The sequence below is a fragment of the Cyprinus carpio genome, unplaced genomic scaffold, assembly GCF_018340385.1.
Source record: "Cyprinus carpio isolate SPL01 unplaced genomic scaffold, ASM1834038v1 S000000277, whole genome shotgun sequence".
NCBI lineage: Eukaryota > Metazoa > Chordata > Actinopteri > Cypriniformes > Cyprinidae > Cyprinus > Cyprinus carpio.
The window spans coordinates 9,204-21,486 of record NW_024873025.1 but is presented as its reverse complement, the minus strand read 5'-3'; the positions used below and the strand labels follow the sequence as shown (position 1 = coordinate 21,486).

General features: G+C 32.8%; 1 protein-coding gene and 1 pseudogene across 1 annotated transcript; one reads left to right on the top strand and one right to left on the bottom strand.

Moving 5' to 3' along the window:
- The first annotated feature begins 1,188 nt into the window (after positions 1-1,188).
- LOC122142862 (exportin-T-like) lies at positions 1,189-3,293 on the top strand. The gene is made up of 5 exons (XM_042753896.1): positions 1,189-1,332; positions 1,417-1,464; positions 1,589-1,657; positions 2,664-2,720; positions 2,843-3,293. Exons 1-5 carry the CDS (start codon positions 1,282-1,284, stop codon positions 2,867-2,869), a joined length of 252 nt encoding a protein of 83 aa, XP_042609830.1. The 5' UTR covers positions 1,189-1,281; the 3' UTR covers positions 2,870-3,293.
- A 934-nt stretch (positions 3,294-4,227) lies between these two features.
- Positions 4,228-9,835, bottom strand: LOC109113272 (annotated as a pseudogene).
- Between the last annotated feature and the right edge of the window lie 2,448 nt (positions 9,836-12,283).

Genomic DNA, 12,283 nt, shown 5'->3' with positions numbered 1-12,283 from the left:
ATTAAAAATTAAAATAAAGCTGAAAAAAAATATATAAATATTAGATAAAGTCAAACTAAACTGGCAGCTAACTGAAATTAAATTACTAACCGGTTTAAAACTTAAATATATAATGTATAATATAAATATATAATATAAAATGTCAAAAAAAAATTTTTTTAATTAAACCTAAATAATAATCTGAAAACAAAAGCAGAATTATTAAAAAATTACATTGAAAATGGAAAAGTAAAATAAATAGAAAGCTAATTCAAAATATTAATAAAAACAATAATAATATATAAATAATAATAAATTAACAGCTTTTAACATGTTATGCTTCAGGGCAGAATCTAGACTTTTAATGATGGGGGTTGTACTATTATAATTATTTTTGTTAATTGAAATAAAATGCAATATAATTCAAAATAAAACCTAAGTCAAAACATAAAAAAAACAAAAAATGAGAAAAACTACCTTACCTAAACACTAAAACTTAAACTGAAGTAAAATTACTAACTGGAATTAAAAATGACAAATTAAACAAATTAAAAACTAAACTTAAAAGTTAATTCAAAACATTAATAAAAACTATAATAGTATATAAATAATACTAAAAAAAACACTGCTTTTAACATGTTACGCTTCTGGACTTTTAATAAGGGTTGTTATTAAAAATTAAAATAAAGCTGAAAAAAAATAATATATTAGATAAAGTCGAACTAAACTGGCAGCTAACTGAAATTAAATTACTTACCGGTATAAAACTTAATATATAATGTATAATATAAATATATAATAGAAAATGACAAACAAATATTTTTAAAATAATAAAACCTAAATAATAATCTGAAAACAAAAGCATAATTATTAAAAAATTAAATTGAAAATGGAAAAGTAAAATAAATAGAAAGCTAATTCAAAATATTAATAAAAACAATAATAAAATATAAATAATAATAAATTAACAGCTTTTAGCATGTTATGCTTCAGGGCAGAATCTAGACTTTTAATATGGGTTGTAATTAAATAAAACTTATAAATATTTTTGTTAATTGAAAAAAAGTTGAAATAAAATACAGTGAAAAGTTGCTTTCACAACCAAGTAAAATTACTAACTGGAAATAAAAAACTAAAACTTTAAATGATAAATAAGTTCAAAATATTAATAAAAACTACAGTAGTGTAAAAATAAAAGTAAAGTAACACTATTTCTAACATGTTCTCTCTCTCTCAGGTGGAAAAGACGGTTTGGTGGGATTTCCAGATTTCATCTATAAGCATATCGTCCCAGCATGCTTCATGGCCCCCCTGAAACCAACCTTTGACCTTTCAGATGCCCAGACTGTTCTGGTACGTCAGTCAGCTCTTTAACAGACCGCTTCTGTTCATTAAATGTCCGACGGTGGTTTGTAATGTTTTGCTGTTCTGTTCCAGACGCTGTCCGAGTGCACGCTGACTCTGCACATGATTCATCTCAAGAGAGTGAGTCTGAAGTCACCTCAACCGAGATTATTCTCATCTAGACCCAAAAACAGTTACGTGCACCTTAGGGATGAGTAGTGGTCAATGAATCTGACCGCAGGCTGTTGTAATGCTGTTCACACAGGGGCCGGAGTGTATTCAGTTTCTTCAGGAGTATCTGCCGTCGCTGCAGGTCTCGGCTGAAATCACGCAGGTAACTGACACACACCTGCTTCCATCAGGATTCAAGCATCGCATTTCACTACAACCTGTCAAAATAAAAGTTCAGTTTAACTTCAGGAAACTTTACTAATGTAAAGTAGAACGCTCTTGTCTAAGTAATCATGATGATAATAAAGTTAACTTTATTTTTAAGGAATATCACAATTTTACTTACGTTTTCATTTTAACAGTAAACCTGTTAAAATAAAAGAAATTCCATTTTAATGTGATGATTAAAAAGATTTAAAATTTTATGCCTTCATTTGATTGCCACGATTTTTGATAATGCATTTCTATTAAAGCTCATCAAAAAATAATAATAATAAATAAAACACAGAATTTCTGAAATAAAATAAAAGATTTCATAGGTCACTATTACTGTAAGAATTGTTAATAAATGATTAAATTGATAAAATGTAATTTTATTCAATTGATTAGACATGGCTTTGATTAATAAAAAATCTAATTAGAATCTCATTCAAACGCAATTGTAGGAAAATAATCAAAATATAATAGAATAGAATAAAACCGATTTCCTATGGCCCCCAAAAATTATTTTTTTCTAAAAGTTGTCAATTTTAATTACGAAAAATGTAATGTATCCATTTAAAATGGAATCCAGAACAATAAAAAAAAAAAAAATGGGGGGGGGTTTGATTACAAAAAAATTTATTTATCCAATAAATGGAAATGTTTGAAAATTTAATGCAAAATCGAAATTTGGGGAAATAAAAATGTCATAGGGACTTCTATATAGGCCAGTTTTTGCACCTGCTCCTTAAGAGTGTGATTTACAGATTTAAACATCGTTTTAAATACATTTTAACAATCTTTGCTACTGTCACAAGTTCTGGCAACAACGTGTACTTGATCATACTAGTCCACACTTTCTAAATCTTCTAGATAGAAGCTGTGGAAGCACAGACGCGTGCATTTTTATTATATTGCTCTCTTTTTTTGTAGTAGTTCTGATTGAAATCAGCTGTGTTTCTCCTCAGGAGCTGTGTCAAGTGCTCCAGCAGCCGGATGTTAAGGTTCTGAAAAACTACATGAAGGTATTTCAGCCGCTTTATGATTGAAGCGCTAATCCATGATGTCTTTGTGTGTGTGTATATAGAGACAGAGAGAGATTTCATGTGTCCTATTTAACCCTTTTTATTTATTTCTGTGTATGCAGGTTTTCTTCCAGCAGGCCAGACTTTAAAACTGAAATTGTCAGGCGGAGCGTTTGGGAGCTCAGCAGTCAACGACCACCATAACGACAGAGTTTAGCGTAGGAGCTACTTTTGCACTTAAAGAAGCATAACCACACCCTTCCTGTCTGCGGGACACGGACCCCCGACGGGAGTCACACGGGGATTGGCTGTCACGTGACGTGACCACGCCCCCACACCGACCTTGGCCCAATCAGAGTTGTGCTCTCCATGAGGTTTAGCCGCCCGGGCCGGAGGCGACGTCTGCGATTGGATGAGACGCCATACTGTAGGAGGGGTTTGTGAAAGGTGGGCGGGGCTTCAGTCCTGGACACAATTTCAAGGGAAAACGGCATTTCCGTTTGAAATACAACAGTTTTGGTAAATGTTTGGAAATATGACTTAACTGTTACCGGAATTCTAATTAATTATTTTTTTTTGTGTGTGTTGTTCGGAAATCTGGGTTTTTTCCTCAAATCTCATCTTAAGAAGGGCCGGTTATATTTATTCGCTAATTTTTTTTTTTTTTTTTTTACATGCCTAAATGAAGCATAGGTTTTAGTTGGACGTGACGAGGCTATCAAATGGAAGTGCTCTTGATGTTATCTTCGTTGGATCTAAAATGTATTTTTTTTTTTTCTACATTAATTATTAAACCGCTCAATCATCAGCAGTCCCGTCTAGTTTTCCATTTAACACGGCATTCCCATCAAAGCTGTTCTGTAACAGTCTCAGATTCGCTGGCGTTTAATTCTTTTAAAGCCTATTTAAAATATGCAATTTAATGTTACGAACTGTGAAAATTCTTGCAATTCTTGTTTGGAAATGTACTTTGTGTGCAGTTTAAACTCGGCCAGATCTCTCTGCTTTTACTTCAGTCTGGTTTGTAGAAGTGAGCCGTTTGCGGCTGACAAAACGACAATCTGTGTTGGATTTTTAGAGACGCTGCACATTTATTATTAACCCTTTCAGCCCTGGATTCCACTTCAGACAGAAGCGCCATCAAAGGTTTGGACCAAAAAAAAAAATCACGATAGGGAAAAAAAAACTGGATGACGCTGACGTGATTGTTTCTTTGTCATTACCCATGAGCCTTTGCTTCAGACGTCCTGTGAGCTGTTACTCAGAAATGCTCCAGTCCTGCTCGTCTGTGTTTATGCCAAAAAAAAAAGAGGAGAGAGAGACACACACAAAAAAAAAAAGAATACAAAAAACTTTATATTTTATATACTCTTACAACAGGCCCTCTCACTCCCTTTCGTGGCTCTTTAGTCATGACCAATAAAGTATTTCCTAATCTCCGCCAGATTCAGGTGTATTTGAAGCGGCTGTGTGTGTGTGTGAGAACAGATTCAGGAGGACAAGGCGCTGTGATGCAATGGTTTTATTCCACACGAGTAGCTCTGTGTAAACATGTTCACCCTTAAACCCAACACTAATAATGCTCGTGTCACTTCACCCTCACAAGTGCTGAATGTGTGAGACGCAGATCTTCAGCGTTACGGACTCGTTTCAGCCTTTAATCACAGCGATGGGTCTGAGCTTGATGGCCTTCTTACTGATGCCTGCGTCGTGGCACGTGTCCACGACATCCGTCACGTTCTTGTAGGACTCGGGAGCCTGATGTGAAAGAAACATGCATTTTGATAAGAGACTTTTTTTTTTTATGTCTTTTAAATTTCTAGTATCTATTGATAAGTTTAACAAGTTAAACTATTTACAGCACGAGGTAACTTAAATATAATGGCATATAATTACTCAGTGCATTTTATTGTGATTTATACATAAAAATATAAAAACAATCGTTTCAGCTTTTTTGGAAACTTAACTGGAATTGTTTAAAAAAAAAAAAACATTAATTTGCAAACAGGTGAACAGAAGGAAAAAAATGTGACTTCTTTGATGTAAATGATTTACATCGAGGCAACTTGAATGTAAAAGTATAATTCAATGCATTTTGTTGGAGGATGATTATTAAAAAAAAAAAAAAAAAAAGCAAAAAAAATTGGATACTTAATTGAAATCAAGGTAAATTTGTACATATTTAAATCAAAGCATCTTAAATATAATAGCATAAAATTATTCAATACAATTAATCAAAAAAATAAACGTAAAAAAAAATAGCTTTTTTGATGCTTAAAATTTTTAATTAAAAAAAAATTTGAAAAAAAAAAATCACAAAAAATTTGAACACAAGTTTAACTTCAGGTTTAACACCTATTCTACCTGATATTAAAAAAAAAACTACTTTAAATTTTTTTTTTTAAATCAACTGATATACCATCTACAGCTTAACCGTAATTGTGCACATTTAATGAGAAAGGAAGTGCATCAAGGCACACTTAACTGATAAAAGTAATAATTCATGCATTTTATTTGGAGGATGATTGTAAAAAAAAAAATATAGCAAAAAAATAAATTGTTTACGCTTTTTTGGATACTTAATTGAAATCAAGGTTAATTTGTAAATATTTAAATAGCTTAATAGCTGCAATGCATTTCATTGTAGGATGACTCAAATCTAAATGTAAAAAAATATTTAATTGTTTCTGCTTTTTTGATGCTTCAAATTTGAATTTGTTTAAAAGAAAAAAATTGTGCACATCAGTTGAACTTCAGATTTAACAACTATTCTACTTTATTAAAAAAACAAACTACTAAAAAAAAAAAAAAAAAAAAAAAAAATCAATATAATCTAATGCTTATTTCTAAGTGATACAGTTTAAAAAAAAAAAAAAAAGCCGAATGTGTGACCATTTAGTGGTAACAATTTAAGTTTTGTTTGTATTATTGTAGTGTGGTTATTTGAAAAACAACATTTTTGTTTTTGGTTACTAAAAAAGAAGGAACTGTAGCTTCTGGTTGTGAAGAGAGCTCACCTCCTCCATCACCAGCTTCGGAGACGCCACTCTGATGGCGATGCCCAGGTCTGCCAGTTTATCCAGAACGTCCTGGAAGTCCAGGTTGCGTCTGGATTTGGCTCTGGACAGAGCTCGACCCTGCAGCGTTCACAAACACGCGTCAGACGGGAGAGCAACACCACGATCACTGCAGCAGATCTGATCACATGACTCACCGCTCCGTGACACGTGGTGCCGAACGTCTCCGTCATGCCCTGCTCTGTGCCGGTCAGCACGTAGCTGCAGGTGCCCATGGTTCCTCCGATCAGAACCGGCTGACCCGTCAGCTGCAAGAGAGAGTCAAACATTTCAGTGGAAGTCGCTTTCAAACTCTGCGTAACATGCTTTAAATAAATCGGAGTCCAGGAAGAAGAATGAAGCCTACCTGGTAGTCGACAGGGATTGAGGGATGGTGAGGCGGGAACGCTCGCGTCGAGCCCTTCCTGTGCACCAGAAGCGTCTTCGGTTTGCCCTCCAGCATGTGCTCTTCCACCTTGGCGATGTTGTGCGAGACCGAGATGACGTGCATGTCCAGATCGTCTGGTGTGGTGTTGAAGACTTTGGAGAAGGCCTGCCGTGGAGGTCAGTGAGAATGAACACGTATGCACATGCTGCTGGGTTATATTCACAGCAGGAGCAGAGTGTGTGAGCGGACCTGTCGGGTGAGGAAAGGTCATGGAGGAGCGGTTGACTCCCGGCGTAGTTTTGCCGCGTCGGCCCCGCCATGCCCTTCAGATAGTCCCTGACCCTCAGGAGACTGTGATGCGAGCGCAGGCCAGCTGACGGTCGTTCACATGATGTTGTCCCGCTTCACTCGCCTTCTCCATCGCAACCAAAGCATCTAAACACCAGAGTGAGTGACACGAAGACCATACAGACAATACACTTTAACTGAAATAATATTTGGGAATTTATAGGGCTGGGCAGTAATTGGATCGCATCCAAAAAAAAAAAAATGTGTTCACATATTGTGTGCGTACTGTGTATATTTATTATGTATGTATAAATACACACACGCGTGTATATATTTAAGAAAAATATATCTCAAATATACTATATTATAAAATATTACACCATTAATATTAAGTAGTTAGATATATATAGTAATATTAAAATTTTAAAAAAAATTACAAAGTTAATATTACGTAATTAAATAATATTAAATTATAAATAATATCAAAATATACTGTATTTGAGTGTGTATATATATATACACACAAAAAAAATACACACAACACACACACACATAATATAAAAAAACTTTTGTTTTGGATGTGATTAATCGTTGCCTAGCAATAAAATAAAACAAAAATGAATAACTAAAAAAACTATTGACATTTTACTTATAAAAATAACAATTTATAGATGTTAAAACGTCTACTAAAAAAGATTATAAAACACTTACCCAAGTTATCAAAACTAGTTAACTAAAACCATAGAAAAATAAATAAAGAAATTACTTGGGGGAAAAAAAAAATTAACTGAAAAGTATTTTCTAAAAAAAAAAAAAAAAAACAAATAAAAAAATTACACAAACTACAGATATAAAAAAAAACTATTAAAGTTAACTAAAACTATAACTATACCTATATATAGTATATCTATATAAATATATATATATATAAATATATATATATATATATAGATATATATATATATATATTATATATATATATATATATATTATAAGTTACATGAAATTAATCCTTCACTGACATTGAAGTTTTAAACATTAAAAACCTTTTCGAAATATAATTACAAAAACAACAAAATGACTAATAGTTTAATTATAGTTCACTAAAACCATAAAAGAAAAATCTGTTATTTGAAATAAAACAATACTGAACTGTAATTAAAAAAAAAAAAAAAAAAAAAAAAAGTAAAATAAAAAATAAACACTGAAAAACGTTTTTAAAAATGAAAGTACTTATACGGGACTTTACGTCACTATATTACAATTAAATCCTTATCTAATCATGACAAACTATTTATTGTTGGAAAGGTCTAAGACTCCTAAACAGATAACTTACCAACGTTTTTTGTTAAAAATTATGTAGGAAAAGTAATAGTTTAATTTATGACAAGAGTGCACCATCAAAAATCTACATCATAACAGGAGTTCTGACCTTTGTCAAAAAAAATATATATATTTTTCACACTTTAGAAATCATCAGAAATTATATATCAACTGAAAACTTAATCTCAAAAATCATCCTTTGAAACCCATTTTTAAAATCAGACATTGCATTACCATGAACATGGTACATCAATATCACGTTACAAAAAGTTTTCGCTCATGAATTATAAAAGTGTAAGTTTGTATCGTGCACTAAACAGCGCTGGCATGAAGCTGCCGCTCACCTGTCGCCACCTGGGTGGCCGAGGCCCTCGGCTGCCGCTGTGGATCATCACACAGATCTGCCCCTTGTGGTCGATGCCCATCTTCTTGGCGGCGTAGTCGTTATAAATCTCATCCACCCCACCTGAATCTCGGCGTAAGTGATTCCCCGCTCCCAGCGTCCCCAGCTACACAGCGGCAGGAGAGAGAGAGACGAGCGTGAGATCGGGGAGAATCTGCGCGCGCTCGGCAGGACTGTGTGTTGTGAGAGAACGTGCACCTGTGGCAGGCCCCTCTTCTTGGCTTTGGACGAGACTTTGTTGGGATCGGCCTGCAGCATCCGGCCGTATTCCTCACAGTGCTCCTTATCCTCGGCCCAAGCGTATCCTTCCCTCAGAGACCAGTCCACTCCCATCTCTAGAGCTTCCTCCAGATCTCTGCACACACACACAGAGCGCAACGGCAAACTCAAACACAGAACTAATGTGACAAGCACATAACATTACTGGCAATACAAGAACAAAAGTCATTCATAATATGAATAAACCTATAATAGTCAATAATCAATACCCTCTCACACTCAGGACATCTAAAACTATTATTATACAGCGTTTAATATTATATTTGCTCATATATACACTAATATTAAAAGATTCCTTCCTTCTAATTAAAATCAAATTTAATTAATTATCCAGCCACTTCAATAATTAAATACACAAATCAAATAAAAAATTTGATTTTTTTTTTTTTTTTTTTTTTTTACTATTTTAGTTGATTTTTTTTTATTACTGTTCTAGTTCAGTTTTAATTTTTATTTTTTCCAGTTAAATAGTTTTAGTGCTTTAACTTATTGAAATTATTTCAGTTAATTGCCATGGCAACAAGTATTTTTTTTTTTTTTTTGATCTACTATTATACATGTATTAATATTTTTTACACAGGTTTTTATTACTCATTTTTCCGCGGTTATTTTAATTAGTTTAAACACCATTAATTCTGATGTGCTTTGTGTCACTATTAAATTTATTTCCAGTTAGTCATTTTAATTCAATATTTATATTACTATTTAGATTTCACTTCAGTTTTATTTATTTCCAGTTAGTCATTTTAATTCAACCTAAACCTATTTTAGTTGCCAAGGCAACATTTCTCCCAGCTTTATCACTTTAGTTTAGCGTTTTTTACATTAAAAATAGCAAATATTTACTCCTAATCCCTTTAGATGTTTTAACTGATTTGTGCATTGTTCACAAAATCTTTTAGTATTAATATAGGCTTACTTCATTTTTCTTTCTTGCATTTAAATAATTAATTAATCACTGATGCTGCAGAGTAAGTTCAGAGCAATAAAAGGCAAACAGACCGAAAAATACTAAGTTTATATTAATTTGAATTAGCTTTACCATCGAGGTTGTAATTTCAGATGTTGGCTATATCAGTGTGAGTGTTTACTTTGCTCCCATGGGAATGACGCCCTTGGGTCCGACTCCCGACGGGGATGTGGTCGAACATGGACTGCGCCAGCTGCTCCTTCACAGCTTGCACGTCTCCCTCGTCCAGGTTATAGTCCTCAGCAGCCGGACGCCACACAGTTAATGTCAAAGACCCCCACCGCCCCTCTGCGCAGAACCAAGACGACCGTGGCAACCGTGAGCGCGTTAGCGTGACTCTGACCTGTGTCTCGACGCGGCTCGGGTTACGTAATCCGGGAGACACCACGGCCGCTCCGGGTCGTCCATGACCTCGGTTTCAAACGCTGCCCGGTGATGTTTCTGCCGATGGCAAAACCGTATCGATCTGGAGTGCAGTCAGGTAAAACCGATGGAGCGCTGCGGAACAGGACACAGGTTGGTGAAGCCCAACACGATTGACGTTTCCTGTGACCATAAATCCTGATCGGGTTAACTCACGTGTACGATTCCCGGGCAGCGCGCAGCCACGTTTCCGATTATGCTTCATAGCAGGCAAGAAACCACCGAAAAAAAACCCATGTGAAGAGAGTAATGCTCACTGCACTGATGCGTCCGCGCGTGCAGTGTAAACATTACAATTCTAGTCAGCTTGACCTGAATGTGTGGCCGATTCGTTAAAATCCAAAGCAAAAGGCAGATAACAAAATTACCCCTATATATAGAGTAGACCCCCCGACGATACCACCATATATCTATATTATTTTTTTGATATTTTTTTTTTTCCCCCTTGTATTATTGAATTATATATATTCCCATTATATATATAGATAACATAGATACACACACACATAATATATATAATATATACGACACACATATACACACAAGATATATACATATAACACATACATACACCATATAACATATATATATCTATATATATATATATATATAATATAATATATATATATATATATATATATAATATTAATATTATATATACTATATATATATATATATATATAACACAAAGAATTTCATGTATTAAAATGTTTAAGTAATAAATATAGGCTGTATTGGTAAATATTGTCCTATTAGTGCATATAATGATGAAATAAAAATATTAAAATATTACTAAATTAATATTAAGTAATTAAATATAATAATTTTAAAATATAAATTAAAATATTACACTGTGAATATTAAGTAGTTTAGATATAAATAGTAATATTAACATTTAAAAAAATTACAAAGTTAATTTTAAGTAATTAAATAATGTTAAAATATAAATAAAAATATTACATTTATATTAAGTAATTAAAAATATATAGTAATAAAATAAATAAAAATTGTTAATATCAAGTAATTAAATATAATATTAAAATAAGTAAAAAATATTACACAGTTAATATTAAGTAAATATATATATAGTAATATTAAAATATAAATAAAACTACAAAGTTAATCAAGTAATTAAATATATATAGTAATATTAATATTATATTAAAAATTAAGTTAATATCAAGTAATTAAATATAATATTAAAGTACAAATATTAGAAAGTTTAATATTAAGTAAATATTTATATATTAGAGATATACCTATAATATATATATAATATATATATATATAGACTATATCCTATATATATCTATATTATAATCGTATAGTTATATTAAGTAATATTAAAATAAAAAATATTAAAGTTAATATCAAGTAAATAAATATTAAATATTAAATAAAATATAGTAATAAAAAAATAAAAATTAATAAAAATAAAATAAATAAAAAAAATAAAAAATATAAAAAAATTAAAGTTTATATATGAGAGAAACTAGGAGAAAACTCAGTTTTTTTTTTTTTCTGTCTGTATTAGACTGAACTTCTATTTCTTGCATCAACACTACAGGTTGGGTAGAATCTATGCATTTATAAATAACGGCTGTTACAAAGTAAATTCAGAGCAGATGCATGTGTATTAATTTAAACAATTACACTGTTAAATATTTAATTTCATGTTCCCATTAGAAGAACTTGGACCTTGAGTCTGTAAGGTGTGTCATGACGTTCAGCAGTGTGTGTGTGTGTGTGTGTGTGTGTGTGTGAGATCATACAGCACTACCATCAGCTTTTATAAAGTAAGTATTTCTCAATCATCTTCTAAGCCATAAACCCAAACCCACCATCGTTGTGTATTTCACAGTGAGCCTTTAAGATGATGAAAACACTTACCACAATACAAATATGATTCATAAAAAAACAAATGATCAGAAATGTGCCAGTTTCGTCTCACCTACTGGCACCACGACAGGCGTTCCTCAGCTCCTCGAACATGAGCTTCTCCAGAGGATCATTCACATAGAAGACCCCCTCCACCTGAACACACACACACACACACACACACTTCACATTAAAACACGATTACATGAGTCACAAACACGTGACAGCCCAACAGAACCGATGTTACTCCGCTCAGAGACTCAGTACTGTTACTCGAGCACTGCTGGTTTAGTATTAATGTCGTGTTGGAGTATTTCGGAGTGTCACTGCTGTCGCTTGCGTCAGAGGCTGGTTTTACCTGCATATTCGGCACGAAGCCCTTCTTGATCCGCCAGCAGTTTTTGTGGATTTTCCAGATACTGAAGCTCATCGTTATAAGAGCGACTCATTTTAAATTATAAATAACACGCAGTTTGGACCAGCAAGCGATCCTTCACACGGCAAGTCGCCGGTTCTTCTTCTTCTTCTTCCTACTTGTCTTCCGTATTCTTTCTT